This window comes from Pholcus phalangioides, unplaced genomic scaffold (genome assembly GCF_987345545.1).
Source record: "Pholcus phalangioides strain wild (caught in Gottingen) unplaced genomic scaffold, Ppha-v1.0 ptg000017l_1, whole genome shotgun sequence".
NCBI lineage: Eukaryota > Metazoa > Arthropoda > Arachnida > Araneae > Pholcidae > Pholcus > Pholcus phalangioides.
Genome location: NW_028301610.1, coordinates 63,034,668 through 63,051,963, shown reverse-complemented (window position 1 = coordinate 63,051,963; position 17,296 = coordinate 63,034,668). Strand labels below are relative to the sequence as shown.

The 17,296-nt window shown below is 33.3% G+C and overlaps 1 protein-coding gene across 1 annotated transcript in view; it reads right to left on the bottom strand.

The window, feature by feature from the left end:
* Positions 1-17,296, bottom strand: part of LOC149074616 (glutamate dehydrogenase, mitochondrial-like) — a 103,264-nt gene that overhangs the window by 53,908 nt on the left and 32,060 nt on the right. The window contains exons 3-4 of the mRNA XM_089246993.1: positions 9,713-9,799; positions 3,922-4,010 (exon numbers count right to left, since the gene is read on the bottom strand). Of these exons, the coding sequence (XP_089103119.1) occupies positions 3,922-4,010; positions 9,713-9,799 (176 nt within the window). The remainder of the gene's footprint in view (positions 1-3,921; positions 4,011-9,712; positions 9,800-17,296) is intronic.

Genomic DNA, 17,296 nt, shown 5'->3' with positions numbered 1-17,296 from the left:
TAATACGTGTATTTTTTTCTTGTAAAATATACAATTTGAATAGAGCATAACATGAAAGCTGAAGGAAAAACTGGAACTATTTGATATTCCTGAATTCAAGATGAGATATTCTAGACCTTCCAAATTTTTTTCAACTGCTTGTGTATGTGTATTGATATAAACCATTAGCTGTACTCTTTTCATAACACATAGGTGTTTAAAAACTTCTTTTACGCCATATATGTAATATTGATTTGTTATTATCATCTAGATAATCACTCATATATAAAATTATATTCTTATTGTGCATAACATAAGAATATTGCTAGCCATAAAAATACTAAATTGTAGGGTTAAAATGTCCTTTAATTTAGCAGTGCTGATTGCATATGATGTCAAGAAAAGCTCCTATAACTTATTTTAAGTACAAAAGTAAGAATGGTAACATTGACAATAGGTTTTTGACTTGTTTAATACTGTGTAAGTTTCTGAGGTCAAAAATCTAATCCTGTGATCTCCTATCACATATATTTTGAATTAACAGCTCTATTTCGCTTACAGACAGAGTTTAACTGCAATCACAGTTAAACTCTGCCGGTGAATATGGCTGTTAGTAAACTGAACACAGGTAATCAATAGATAAAATGGACTATAAAATTATATATTATCTGTTCTAGACTTTGTCAAGAAATTCAAAACTGAAAATTATAATTAATATTTTGTTTTGATTATTGTAATAAATTAGTGTTTAAAAATAAATCTTAATATACAAAAAAGTAAGTTTCTCATCATCTTATCAACCTGTTGTGTTCAAAATATTGTCCAAAAGCATTCATTTATGTTTTTCAACAGTTTTGATGATTTAAACCAGTTTTTGACACTTGTCAGGTCAAAAACCCAACCCTGGTCAGATGTTATGCTAATCTGTGATATTGAATCTTGAAGCTGATTGGCTCCTGTGGCCATCATGTGACTGGAAATTTCTCTTTAAATACTGGTTATGTGCTGTGAACATTTGCTACCTCTCCCTTTCCTCTTGTGCTTTTTTCTAATTATGATCCAAGTGAAAACAAATTGCATTGAGCACTTCCTGATCATTTGGCCATTGAAATGAATTGAACCCGGTAAATTTTGCCTTGGTGGTTGCCTCACCACTCTCGCTGTGATGATGATACGGATACATTTTCTTCACTAACACTATCTCCAACGCCTCCATTCTGATTGTGACTTGCTTGTGCCGATGATCGTAACTTCTAATGGTCTTCCATTTTCTGGTTTCCAGAACTAATTGTGGTTTGATTTGATGACTTTCTTTCTCTTGAAGACTCCTGTTTTCTCTGCAGTGTCTGTAGAAATGTGATGTAGATTAGCATGGACTTCCTAGCCACTTGACGTGATTGTGGTGACACAGAAAGGTGATTCCAGTGTGGAACAAACTTCCTCAAATGTTGTAGTCGGATTGATGTCAATCGAGTGAGATAAGTATAATTTAATAACTGTGATAAACTTGATATTTTATTATCATTACTCTAAAATTACCGCATTGTGTTAATTCGATTATAGAAAGAAAATTTAAATTGTTGATGTTAATTAACTGTAATGTTCAAGTGGAAAACTTATGTTATTCTTTATTATCATCCACCAATGATCTAACTTGAGAAAACATAAAATTAAATTGAGAATAATAGTTTTGTTGCACCTGCAGCCAGTCTGTGAGAGAACTTGAGATATGGATTAGTGACTACTGTGTTATAATGTGAGCTTACCAGAGTTTTTCAGTGAGATAATTTAAACTCACATTGTTTAATTTCATGGAATATTAATGTGATACACGAAAATCAATTTCCTGTGATACCATTGTTTAAGAAATGTTTGGAATCTGTGATAAATTTTCTGTTAAATTGAAAAAATTTCATGTTTTAAATTGAAAACACTTAATTCTTTGGTAGAAATCTTGTCTTTGTCCTAAATTTGTCTGCTGGGTAACATTTATTCATAAATGAACCAGGCAATGCACATGAATTGGTGCAAGACGTTTTCACAAGTTTCTGTGAATTCATTTTGAGACAATGCCATGCTGTTACAGCAAATGGTGAATATTTTGAAAATATTGTATTTCACTTTTTCCAGACTCCAACACCATCTGTTGTCCAACTTTGTAACTAATTTTGAAATTGTCTCACTCAAAATTCCATTGCAAGATTTATGGATTATCAATATTTATGAAGTTATTGCATCACAATTCACGTTCTCCCTTTTTGAGAAAAAAATTTATTTCTTCATTATGTTTTGCTTTTGATCAGACAAAAATTGCAGCGATTTTCCAGGTCGGTTGTAAGAAGTTTCTAGGTTTCAGAACAAAAATTGGTTATTTTCCATAGTTTTTTTACTTTTTCCAGTAAAAATTTTTTCCCTGACCCATATAAATCTTGGAGTTACCAAGGGAAAGTCATGAAGGAAGAGAACTTGAATGTGCTTATTTCATTAAAACAGGGCTAATCTCATCTTATCCTTGTTCGTTAAGGGGATAAAATGACTATCAGTGTCTTCAGACATTAACTAGCCCAATTAGAAAAAAATTCTACTTTTGATAAAACCAGTAATATATGTTGAGTGCAGTTATATTGAATGCCCATGGGAATTTTCAGTTACCCACAACTACTGGCAACGACATGAAGAAAGCATTTGGGGGGGGGGGGCTGAACGTTGCTGGTCATCCCGTATATAAAGGGTCTTTGTAATTAAAGTTCTACTTTGAAATGGCCACAACTTGTTAATAGTTTACAGGAGGTCATGGGATTCAATTTTCTGCAAAAAAATTTTCAAAAACTCACCACCAGTGTGGGAATGGCACTGCAAATATGTATAATAGCAAGCATCATTGGTAAATTTTATTATAGTAAAGCATTATAACTTTTACCGGCGATATGCATAATAGCCAAGTCCAAGGATGATGTTACTCTCTGCTTTCCATTCAAAGATTTTTAACAGCTGGCTGATGTAAAGATATATTTTTGGAAAGAGAAAATTCCACTGCCCCTGCGGGGAATCAAACCCACGTCCTTTCACTTGTCGGATGAATGCCCTAGACCACTAGACTACAGAGGCAACGAATATCTCAATCTTTCCTTGGAGCTCATGTGCACTGAAAGAGTGCGAGCACCAAGGAAAGATAGAGATATTCATTGCCTCTGTAGTCTAGTGCATTCACCTAGCAAGCAAAAGGATGTGGGTTCGATTCCCCGCAGGGGCAGTTGAATTTTCTCTCTTTCCAAAAATATAGCTTCGCATCAGCCAGCTGTCAAAAACCTTTGTATGAAGACATTGGTTTAAAATGTTTTTAATTGTTTCTAAAACAAAACTGTTATTGGGCAAAATCGCAATTGAAAAATGTGATACTCCGACATGTCCATAACATTCCTCCTACTTTGCAAAGAGCTACTGTTGAGAATGCAGTAATGTGATTTAACTTGCTTTCAGAAAAAGATGGATGCCATATTGAACATGCTTTGTAACACATTTTAGAATGTCTTCATGTCTTATTTTGTTTAACAATATTGCATACAGCGCCATTCTTTGCTGGTGGTGAGTTTTTAAACTTTTTTTGCAGAAAATTTAATCCCATGATTAAGTTTGATAACATTTTGTCCAGTTTTCCTTTTATGGCCATTTCAAAGTGGAACTTTAATTATAAAGACCCTGTATATATGGGACTCGGGAGCATATGCAAGAGAGGGAGGGTGCATAACATTGATTTTTCAGAAATTATTGGGGGTAGGAGGGGCTCAAATGACCTCAGTCCCTAGGTTCTGTCACTTATGCCCACAACCACGGATATTGTGCAGTTATATCGGTATCGTGATGCCTTGCAAAAGTACCCAGGTTGCCCAGCTCAACTGAAATTATTCTTATATATTTCTTTGTTAGTTTACAAATACTCACTCTGCCGGTAGCAGATATTCTTCCATGAATACCACCTTGATTGATTGGTTTCCCAGTAACACATGCATGGGAATCCATGTCTTGGTGACCTACAAAAATAAAATATTTATTTGATGATGTCACTCCAATTCTAAATTCCTGAAGGTTTGGACAACTGGCTGATGCGAAGATTAATTTAGGAAAGAAAATTCAACTGTTTCTGTGGGGAATCAAACCACCATTCCCTTTGCAATTCAGGAGGTGTGCACTAGACCCAGTTCATTGTTTCTGTAACATAATGGTCTAGCACAATCACCCAGATTCCCCATTGAGGCAGTTGGGTTTTCTTTCCTAAATTTGTTTTTGCATCAACCAGTTGTCTAAACCTTTAAAATTATTTATTATTTACAATGATGCAGTTTGGATTATTTAAACTTGTTGACAAGTCGTTGTCAATAATATTAAGCATTACAATATAAAAATATGAAAAGTTTAATACTCAGGAACTAATAAAAGTTTGGAAGAGTAGATCAACTTTGCCCAAGAATATTAAAAAGTTACCAAAAAATAAAGCAAATACAAAAACTCCTAATGCATTTAGACACACGAGTATCGTCTTCAGAGGAAACAATATTTAACCATTAATCATGATGACAGAGGATCCCACTTTGGTTGGATATGAAATCTTAACTCTCGGTTGCTCAGCGAAAAAAGTGTGTCTGTTCAATTCAAACATCATGGTCAGAATCAGGGTTGGCAGGATTTCGACAAATGGGAGATTTTGACAGTTTATACAGTCACGTCAAAACCCCCGTCAAAAACCTGAAATATTGCTTTTCAATATAAAAATTCCAATTGGAAATGCACACATTAATTGCATGTAATGTTTAAAGTGACTATTTTATACAAAGAATAAATATTTAATGATTCTAAAATAATTTTCTATTCTCAACAGAATTATTTTGGACAAAAAAATATATATATGTTTTTTTTATATAAAATATATTATTTGAATAAAGCATAGCATAAACACTGGAAGGAAAACTGTGGAATGATTTGACATTTTCTGATTCAAGATGATTCTTGACCTTCCAAAATTTCTTCAACTGCTTATATATGTGCTTTGATATAAACCATCTGCTGTACTCTTTTTACAACAGATAAGTGTTTACAAATTTTTTTTACATCATATATGTAACGTTGATTTCTGTTGTTATTAAATTATCTAGATAATCACTGAGATTCTCTTATTGTGCCTAACATTGAAATACATCTAGCGATCAAAATACTAAATTGTAGGACTAAAATGTCATTTAATTTGTACATGAAGCTTAAGAAACTCCTGTAACTTATCCTTGATCAAACTTAGTTATTCTTACTTCTGCACTATGATATGGTATATTTAGTAGCATTTATAATGCAATGGTTTTCCAATTGAAGCTGTATTTAATTTTAAATGTGCAAAACAAATGCTTTGGGTATCAAGTCTTGTCGGCTTTGCTTTGATTGAAAATACTCTTTAAAACTCTGAATTTATACACCCAGGGCTCTAAGAAATTTTTAGATGAAAATAAATAAGTTTAATTTTATATTTATTTATTTATACAATATTGTTTGGCTGAGGCCTACACAAGAGGATGCGGAATTATATATATGGCAAAAGTGTCGATTGAGTACGAGAAAATTCAGAAATCGTAGTGCAATCTACAATATTTGATGGTAGGTTGTTCCAGTCGATAATAGTTCTTGGGAAAAAGCTAAATTTGTGACAATCTGAAGAGGCAAAGATGGGCTGTAATTTTTTGGAATGATTGAGTCTAACAGAGAAATGTGAAGGTTTGATTAGAATATTGGATGTGTCAATATTAAAAACCCCATGGCGGAGTTTGTAAAGAAAAGTTAAACGAGAGATAAGTCGAAGAGAGGAGAGCTGTTGGATATTGAGTTGTCGCTTGAGTTCCGTTATAGAGACATGTGAAGACCAACAGTTGAAAATGAAACAAGTGGACTGGCTTATTTTGGATAAATTCTAATTTGTCCATGTTGGTTTGGGTGTGGGGGGGGGGGGGGTCCCAGGATTCACAGGCATAGGAGAGGGCAGGGAGAATATATGTTTGGTAGCACAAGTGACGAACATGACGAGTGGAGTATTTTAGGTTACGGCAAAGGAAAAAAAGTTTTTGGAGACATTTATTAAAGGTATAATCAACGTGAAGGTTCCAGCGGAGATTGGAAGAGATTATAATGCCCAGGTATTTATATTGGGAAACCTCAGAGATCAAAGAGTCGTTTATAGAATAGGGGAATTCGTGAGGGATTCTTTTACGGGTCACTTTCATAAAAACAGTTTTTGAGAAATTGAGGGGTAATTCCCAGGTTGAGCACCATTTGGAAATATTATTAAGGTTGTGTTGGAGAGATTCTTGGTCAGAAAGATTGGACACTGTTTTATAGATGACACAGTCATCAGCGAAGAGTCTAATGTGGCAGTTTATGGAGTCGGGTAGATCATTTATGAAAAGTTAATTAGTGTATTATCAGATTCTGTGTGACAATTTTTACATGGAATAAAATTTTGGGCAGATCAGAAAATTTAAAATATCAAAATAGATATATTCTCAGTAATTATAATTCCAAATATAAACACTTTAATCTACACAAAAGTAAGTGTTTTTTATTTAGCATATCTATCAGGTTAAAAAAACTATTGGGCAACATTGACAATAAGTTTTTTACTATTTTAATACTGATTTATAGTTTCTGAAGTCTAAAACCTAACTCTGTGATGTCCCTATCATACATATTTTGAATAAGCATCTCTATTCCACTTAGCAAATTGAACACAGGTAATCAATAGCTTAGATAAAATGAACCACAAAACTATATTTTATATGTTCTAGACTCTTATGTTAAAAAATTCAAAACTGAAAATTATAATTAATATATTTTGTTTTAATTATTGTAATAAATTAATGTTTAAAAATAAAACATTGTAATATACAAAAAAGTAAGTTTTTCATCATGTTATATACCTATTGTGTTCAAAACATTATCAAAAAGCATTCATTTAGGTTTTTTACGGTTTTCGACAGTTTTTTATGGCTTAAACCAGTTTTTGACAGTTTAAACCTATTTTTGATGCTTGTCATGTCAAAAACAGTTTTTGACGTCAAAAACCCAACCCTGGTTAGAATGTAGATATGGTCATGCAATCTAGACATAATGGTTTAAAATTAAATTCTCTATTATTGTCATGCTTTCATAGGCTGTAATTTGTAATTTTTTTGGTACTCTGACCCTTGTCATAGAATCGGCACATATCACTTCCCCAAGAATGTGTGTGTGTGCGCGCGCTAAAAGCCATTTTTCTGAATGCATTGCACTCAAATGTTCAACAGAGGCACAGACTTTGTCTCTACCAAAAAGAGGTTACCAATCGTCAACCAACTGAGGGCGCACTATCTCTTCGATTCAAAGCCAATGCTCTTGTGTAATCTAGGTGATAACCAGAATTCACCAGTTAGAACAACCACTACAATACTAAAGGACACTCAATCGTGCCAGCTTAGCAAGATTATCATCGCCAATGTGTGAAACCAGGTGAACCAGCATCATGTAGCAAACGTAGCAGAGGTGTCCGTGTGGACCTTTCCTTGAAACATACATTTCTTTGCATATATGAACCATCACTAAATTTGTAATGAAATTAAAAGCTTAACAATATTCTCTCGTTAGAGGAGTCATAAATTCATCAATCTTGTCAAAATCAGATCATCGCCTGTAGCATCACCCATCCCGTACAACGTATGACATTATTGCCAGCCTGATCTATAAAATCACACAACAATGTTACTTCAACATTTACCATCTTCACCAGTTATCGTTCCTCCGGGAAGCTTTCCTAATTTATTTTTTTTTTGTGTACAATTTTTTTATTTTAAGCAGAGCCATAAAACTATTTTATTACTCAAAACTTGAGTTTTAATAAATCAAATGTTATGCCAAAAAAACATGTTGGTTCGATAATAATCTTGGAATTACTATCATATTTATATTATTCATCGTGGCAATCTTACGTTGAAGTATTCTTTGCCAATCAATTGCAAGTATTTGTTCGTATTTAATGATCTTCCTTTTGTGTATATAATAAACATAATTTAAATTGTATTCTCTTTCGACTCTGCCCACTTAATTTGTTTTTATCTTTCACTTTTCCCTCTTTCAGGCCAGATCACCCAGGCAATGCAACTATCTCACCAATAGCATTCTTATTCTTTCTGACAATTATTATATGCATATACAGTTGATGTCGATTTAATGATCCTCCAATTTAACATCTGCATGTTTTCACGAACTAATCTTCTGGTCCCAAGGGATACACTATTACTTTAAACCTCTTTCCAGTTTATAAACTTTTGATTTTACAAACTATTTTTCATGTCCATGGGAGTTTGTTTCTTCAGAAACAAAGCGTCAACTGTATATTGCTAAATTAGTTTTCTTTTAAAGAAAAATATGAATTAAAATACTCAAAGGAGCATATTACTGCTTTAAATATGAAAACTTGGGAAATAAACAAAACTGTATCCATAATCCAAAATCACCTAGGTCCTGAGGAGTCTGAATTAGGGATTCTACTCTATATTTATTTACTGAAAAAAAAAATCAATATAAAGTGTCCACCCAAAAATTGATTTCTTTTGTGGAGTTGATGTGTTTGGATGCTGGCAGGTAATGACACATGTAAACAATGCAGTTATAATCTGAGCATGATTACTCCACCCCCATCAGTATTGGGTAGCTTAAGTATATATAGCCACCTGTGTAACATATTGCCCTATTGTCTGTATGTTCCATTCATTGACATGTCACTAACCCCTTGGTGAGTAACACTAGTTGATTCCCTGGGAGAGAATCCAGTTATGTCATCAAATTCATGAATTATTTCATGTATAATGTTATTTGACCAGCAGGGCTGTAACTAGAAATGAAAATTTACTTTGTTGATGGGACCAGTACCAGCTTTGATGCCCTCCAATTAATTTTTAACAGAAAAAGAGTAAACTCAGAGTCCTTTCTGGCCCCAATATCCAGGGCACCAGGCCCTCTTGCCCTACCTGAGTTGCGGCTCTAGGTGCATGAAACAGGAGCCATTCAATAGCCAAAACTATTGGAGAATCAAGGTTTTCTCATTTTACAATGTAAATGAAAAGCATGGCAAAAACATGATAGTAAACAGAGAGAGACAAACTGCCAAGAACAATTATACTTTAGTGATCATCAGCCGTTTACAAGAGATACTACTTATTTATGTCATGATTATGATAGACTCACATCACAAGGAGCCAGGTTCAAACCCGCCTGACCGATTGGTGGCGGTCGGCTGAAATGGGTTTTTTCTGTGGTTTTCCAACTGCAAGGTGTGAATGTGAACCAATCTCCCATGTGAAAAAATTCTCCACAGAGAGTGCACACAGTAAGGCCTAAAACATTTGAAATTAATGCATAATACAATAGGCAAAATAGCTTGCAGAGTTTTTTGCTTCTGAATTCACAAGGAAGGAGGCACACTTTTTTAAACACATAACCGGCATTCTTCAGAAACAAATTTCACGTTAGGTACAGAAAACATACACAGGATATTCAGACTTAGACCTAATTTGTTAGATGTTCCTCAGAGGTATACTTAGGAGGTGCATGCGTGGTTTGATCGTTGTAGCCATTCACAAGAGAACTACCAGATGATATTGTATTTAACATTAAAATGTTTGCAAGTTATTTTATGTAAAACAAAAATAATTTATCGTCTAACCTATCGTTTGAGCATAGGTATCTGCAATCCAGCTCATTTCTCTTTCTCCTGTTCCCATATCAGGTGCTGGCACATCCAAACCAGGTCCTTATAAGAGAATAAAATTTTTAAAATTAAAAGATATGCATATGCTAGATAGTTTGCAATAAATTATAAACAATGTTGAGATTTAAGCTCATGCATAAAATTAAAAATATACAGGGTGATTCCATAATTCTCCTTGAAGCACTTTACTGGTGAACCTTTGATCCTAGATGCATATTTCTAAATAGAAAAAGTATCCAAATAATGGAATAAATAAAAGTATCCAATAATTCAAATAATAATAATATCTACCTAATGGGTAGATTTCAGTTTTGTCATTCATATTGCAAGGAGTTGTGTAGCTATTAAAATAAAATAGAAAACTTTTTATACAAACACCGTCTTGAAAAAAAACCCCAGAAAGTTGTTACCTTGTCTATTCTAAGGCCAACAAGTAAAAAAATTCCACATTTCTAAATGCAATATTTGATCTCATATTTGAATTCAAAATCGAATAATTGGGAAAGAACAGCATATAAACGAGCAACGCTTCTCTACCTCATTTATGCTGTTCTTTCATAACTTTTCTCAGAGATTTTGGAATTCAAATATCTCAGAAACTATTGTACTTAAATGTAGAACATTTTTTGTTGCAGAAGAGAGAAGAGAACTATTTTTAACCCTCCATCAGGCAAAATATATGAAATATATGAACTGGTGAGTTCGGGCGCAGGTAAAACAATGACAAATTTATACCCATTAATTTTAGTATTCTAAAAGTAATCACTGACCTCCATGGGACTATTTAGACAAAAAAAAAATTGTTGCAAAAAAAATGCATTTACTAAGAAAACATCGAAAGAAAATTTTTAAAAACCATACCTAAAAAGAACTGTGCCTGTTAGGTCGGTTGCACCCGACAGAGGGTTAAACCTCAGAAGAGACAAAACAACAACTTCCTAATTGGGTTTTTGAAGATGGCATCTGTATAGAAAGTTAATTTTTATATTTTAATAACTATGCAATCCTTTGCAACATCAATGCCGTATATATATCTAAGTTCTACACGTTATTTTGATACTTTTTCTAATTCCAAGGCTCCCATTCAAAAAATTAGAAAGAGTAGGATGAGAAAGGGTACCCCCTTAGACAACATAATTATAGCATAATAATAAAAAAATCCTTAAAAAATGGTTTTTTTTGAAAAATTAATTTTTTTTTCATAGCACTATTTCAGTATCCTGTAAAATTGACTTGAGCCAAAGCAAAATGACAGAAATGACTTGGTAACAAAAACAATTTTTAGCTAAAATAGGGTATTAGGGCAACCACAGATAATTCTTTTCTCTCTCTCCTATATATATATTTTTTTATTTGGGTCCTACAGAAACAACTCCTTGTATGCCACGAGGCTATACCATATATATTATACATCCTTTTTCTGGAGTCTTTGTCAACTCTCTTCGATAATGCACACAGCAAATTATGAAGACATGTAAGTTTTTAAGAATGACGCTCTTTCGAGACCACTTCTAAAATCACAGTGCAAAATGCGTAAATTACACAAGGTCAGATATAAATAAGTCAAGGTGTACCAGATGGTTTTACTGCATTGCACATCCCTTTTTTAAAAGGATTTGTTTAAAATTTAGTGCACAATGCTAGCGTAATCGTTTTTGACAAATGAAACATTTTCATTCCTAGCTCTTTGCTGAGCATTGTAAATATTGTCTATGCCTCTGCATGGCCTAAAAATACAGAAAACAACTAAAGGCTATTAGGTAAAATCAGAATAACCAAACCTAGAATAGGGCCTATGTATTCAACTGCTTTGCAATGCAAACTGTTGTTTCACCTATATATAAAATTTGCACCATAATTTTGAATAAAGAATGTTACTGTCCAAGACCATGAAGTAGTAACAATACAAAATTATTTTCTTTCAACCAGGCACAGAAGTTTTCAATCACTACTCTACTTGTTGAACCCTAAAACTAAACAAATGAAAAATTAATAAACCACCAAATGGTCCACATACAACCCACCAAATAACTTCAAAAACGCTACAATTTTTGCATTGGCAGAATCACTAATTGCAATCTATTACATTTGTACAATTTGGCATTATATTGATGATTCCCTCCTTAATTAAAATCAATTATACAAATTTTGTTACTAGGTTTTGACAAAAAAGTAGAACAAAAGTAGGAGGACATTTTACCAAAAAGTAAAAAAAAATTGGGCAAGTGGAAGCCCTGTAATTGGAAGTATGCCTCTAGGATCAACGGTGCACTAGTAAAATGCCGCAAGGGGAATTATGAAACTGTCCTGTATAAACTGTTTCCAAAAGTCTGTCCTTTTTTGAGTTCAAACATTTCCTCAAATTTCTAGAAAAATATAGAGCGAATCGTTCTGAAATTTTGGTCATATATACTTATATTGGTACCCACCATTTCCAGAGAAAATATAGTAACGAGTGCATTTAGGGAACTGACAAAACATTAAATGAGGGGAAAAAGTTTTTGATTAACCCTGCATCAGATAAAGTTACAAATGGCTTGCAACTTTAGGAAAATATTGCACTAACTTGTTAATTGCATTTTTAATTGGGTTGCTATATATTTTTTGAAAATATATGACATCCATATTTTTATAGGCATCTTTTTCTCAGCCACCTCGTTGGGCATTTTGCCTGTTGTGGCGTTGTATTTGTATTTGTATAATTTCATGGAATACTTCATGGACCATTTTCGTGAGAATAGTGCATATATTCACAAAAATATAAGTTTTCTATAAAAATTCAATTTTTTATCGCATGATTATTGTTAATAACATCCCAAGTTTTCAACCTATTTTTATGAAGTTTACAGAAAACAATGCTATACAAGAGACACTGTATAGAAATTCAAAATGTGACAAATCATTATTCAATGAGATACAATTTTATTAAATGATTATTAATTGTGCATGCGCAAGAAATATAAACTTTGTCATAATTTGATTGCCAGATATAAAATGCAACTTATATGAAAATTGTAGCTGAATGTTGTGAAAATTCAGAAAGATATACATGATATCAAGAGCCTGTAATTTTGAAACTTCCTGAAAGTAACTGAATAATAAAGAATTTTTTACAAATTGGTGTACAATTATTGACTCTTATTTCATTTTTGACTTCAGTTTTCAACCTTTTCAAATTTTGGAAATTATCATCAAAAGGCAGTTTGTGAAGTGGATAGACAAGAATAATGTGTTGTCGGATAATCAGCATGGGTTCAGGAGGGGGAGGTCGTGTGTGACTGACCTCCTTTGCTTCTATGATCACGTGACTGGGGCTTTGGGTAAGAGCAAAAATGTCGACGTTGTTTGCCTTGATTTCCAGAGGGCATTCGATCGGGTCCAACATGGCAAACTCTTGAAGCGTTTACACGGGATTGGAATAGGGGGCAACTTGCTGAATTGGATAGAATCGTAGTTAAGAGATAGGTCACAACGAGTTATGGTGAACGGGGGTGCAGAGAAGAGCTACGTGTATCCTTAGTGGCACACAGGGCTTGAGTTATGAAGAGAGACTTCATTTTTTGAATATGTTTACATTGGATGAACACAGGTGTCGAGGAGATATGATCAAAGTGTTTAAAATTTTCAATGGAATGGATAGGATGGACCATGAACTTTCAGTACACCGCCAATCGACTGCTTTTACAAGGGGACACCAGTATCGATTGGTGAGGGACAATGCAAGACTATGATGTCACAGGGAATTTTTCTCTAATAGGGTTGTTGATAAATGGAATACAATTTACTACCTCCGGGGGTAAGCTAACACAATTGACACGTTTAAAAAGAAGTACGATAAACATGTTGGGGTAAATCGAGAAGCTATCCATTCTTAGAATACGACAACCATAAGTATTCTTTATGGGCATTGTATAATATTTTATCATGTGTATATATTGTTTATAATTTGTGTTAATTGCATTTTTAATTGGGTTGCTGTATTTTTGAAATATATGACAACCATATTTTTATGGGCATCTTTTTATCAGCCACCTCATTGGGCATTTTGTCTGTTGTGGCGTTGTATTTGTATATTTGTTTGTTTATTTTGACATACACAAATGGTAAGCTTATATGTATAATAATCATATCAATCTGAGTATTTTAAATAAGGTATATGAAAATATAATTTTAATTGAACAAAATATATCTGAATGTACTTAAGTGTTTTTATTTTATATATATAGTGTAATTGCTTAACTAATAATTACTAGTTAAGTTATGCAATCAATGTGTTCATGCCGCTGTGGTGGTCGAGTGGTTATAGTGACGGACTTGCGATGTGAGGATCCGGGTTCGAACCCCACAGTGGTGGTCAGCTGAAGTTGGTTTTCTGTGGTTCCCTACTTCAAGGCGCAAATGCGAGCCGATCTCCCCCGTTAAAAAGTCTCACCACAGAGAGCAACAGTCCTACAACGATAAATCATTCAATCATAACACTTCACTCATAGTTTGAAAAACTGGTGGCAGATGGCAGCACTACACATAATAAGCATTACACAGAAACAAACTTTACATCAGGTTGCACTATACGTACATGCACATTCCCGCATGTACCGATTCGTTGGGGGTTCCGCGGGGGGGGGGTGTAGCAGTAGAAGGTAGGGCCTCCAAAAAATGGCTCGGGGATCTATGATGTTATTAAGTCAGCCACCTCGTTCGGCAATTTGTCTGTTGTGGTGTTGTATTTGTATTTGTAATAATTATAATTTCATCAATATGCAACAAAATATAATACAGTATTTTAGATTTTCTTAATATAAATTTTTCTGCGTGTTTTTCCTTTCTTATGCAAAAAAACCCTCTTTTTTTGGTTCTGTTAGTTTTCAAATAAAGAGGTTTCACTATTTCTTGCGCACACACGAGTATTTTTAATAAACGAGTATTAATTGTATCTCATTGAATAATGATTTGACACAATTTAAATTTCTATTCAGTGTCTCATGTATAGAATTGTCATGTTATCTGTAAACTTCATAAAAATTGGTTAAAAACTCAGCATGTTATAAGCAAAAATCATATGATAAAAAGTGGTGATGTTTTTATCGAAAACATTTATATTTTCATGAATATACATGCTATTCTTATGAAAATGTACAGAAGTATCACAAAGATGGTACAACATTTTTTTTAAGTTGCAATTCATTTGCAGCTTTTTCTGATACAGGGTTGATCTTTTCAAAATCTTTTAAGAAAAACTTTTTTTCTTATTAAATTTTTTGTTGTTTCATTATATATAAATACACTTGTGAATAAATTTTCACTGGAAATGGTGAGTATCAATGCAGGATATATATAACTAAAATTTCAAAATGATTTGCCCAATATTTTTTCTAGAAAAATTTGAGATGTCTAAACTCTAAAAAGAACAAAGACTTTTGGAAACAGTGTATATTATCAATATTTTGTATTAACATATAAAAAAGACCTTTCTCTTCCCACAAGTTAGACAGGAAAAAACATTGAGAAAAATCCAACTCTGAGTCTGTATGGTTTAAAAAACTTTTCATTAGGTATATTCAGTTTTTCACACTTGGTGTGACAAAGCAAAACCAGGAGCAATCCAGGTAATACCAGGTTGTATAGAACAGTGTTCTAATAGCTTTAACAATGCAAAAGCTCTGGTGGTGGGTATGTGTTAGGGCTGGAACTGTGGGGAGGGGGGGGGGAAGGGAGGCAACTTCCTCGAGCAGAAAATTTTAGAAAGAAACAAAAATACCATTATAAAATAATTTTATTTTACAGTGATGGGGATCAGCAAAGTATTTTTACCCCCCCCCCCCTCCTGTAACTTGGATTTTTGTTGGGATTGGAAGTAAAATTAAATTATTTTATAATGCTATTTTTGTTTATTTCTAAAATTTTCTGCTCAGGGCAGTTGCCTCCTCCCCTCCCCCATAGTTTCAGCACTAACAAGAGGAGCTGTAAAAGTATTTGTACAATGGCTCCTTTTATTGGTTAGACCATGGAGGCGAGTTGTTTCTTATCCTGAATAGTTAAGTAACAGATGGTGCATGAAATACACAAAAGATACCATTAAAAACCATTTTATCTTGCATAGTATCCCTTTGGTTTCCTTATATAAAGATCAAGTGTGTACACTCATAGATTGACAATGGAAACAATGACAAACTCAGAACTCTGCCATTGACTTATTTCACTGCAGAAATCTTACCCGACCCTGCTATGTGACAGAGCCTGGAATAGACTTTAATGCAATAAAGAACATCACCAATTTATGTTGTGTATATATCATACAAGGTTGTCTGGAGTGAGACAAATCACACAGTTCCTGTAACACCATAAGGAGGAAAATGTGTATATATGAGAAGCACAAAAATACCCTATAAATAGATCTGAAGCACCACACAATGGTGACAACAGAGTGTGGCACAGTTCTTCTTATGGTTATTACTCCTTGAAAAACGCGATAGATTTACAAAATTCTTTTCATGTTTAAAGACATGATCATTACTATGTATCCCTTTACTTGTATTCCCTTCTCTATCTGGTCCAAGATTAAAAAACCCAACTTAAGCTTGTTATAAACCTATCAGATCCCTACATGTGTTCAAGTGAACCCCCTCCCATCAAAGCCAAAAACCCATAAAAAAGTGACCCCAAGAGAAAAATAAATGTAAAATATGGGTCATAGGGTCACCCCTAACAATGCAAAGCTCACTAAGAGTGAACATTTAGTCAAAAATCAGATTACACCTAAAAACTTGAAAGACTGCCAATACATTTATTACACAAATTTCAGAAGATTTAACAGATTTATAAATTGTGGTGCAATAAGTCTGTTAAAGTGGACAACAACAATTTTTTTTCTTCAAAGCTGAAATATGCTTGAAAAACTAAAAACATTATTATTAGTGAGTAACTACAAAACATGCGTTGAAATGCATGCAAAAATACATTTCACTCCAACTCCTTTATAAATCCCCCCCAAAAAATAAATATTAAATACAAAAAAAAAAAAAAAAATTGTACACAAACAAGTGGATTAATACTACAATTCAAATTTGAAATTTTAACATTTTTCTGTAAATTATTTCACTAAAAGTGTTAAACTTTGTGATATTGCAATACTGTGATACCAAGATGCATTGAACTCTCACTTATTGAGCCTTATAAATTGTCACAGTTCCCAATCCGCATACTTTTTCCAAAGTGATTCAAATACAGTCAGAGATAAAATGGATTTTTATTTGTTGGATCCGATTCCAGTAAACACCTACTTACTTTGTATAATCAATTGTGGGTTGTTTATCTGAAGCTATGATGAACACAACAAAAATGCCTTTGTTGGGGTAAAGCAAAAATAAATTTTTGCACCACTGATAATAAATGTTCAGAGTTTAGTTCACTCAAAATAAAAATCTAATATCTCTTTAAAAGCAGCAATGAAATTCTTGAAGTCTTTCATCTACAGGTTCAGCCTGAAATAGGATTCACAATAGATTTTGTAAATATAATTGGGTAGCAGGACAAAAACCT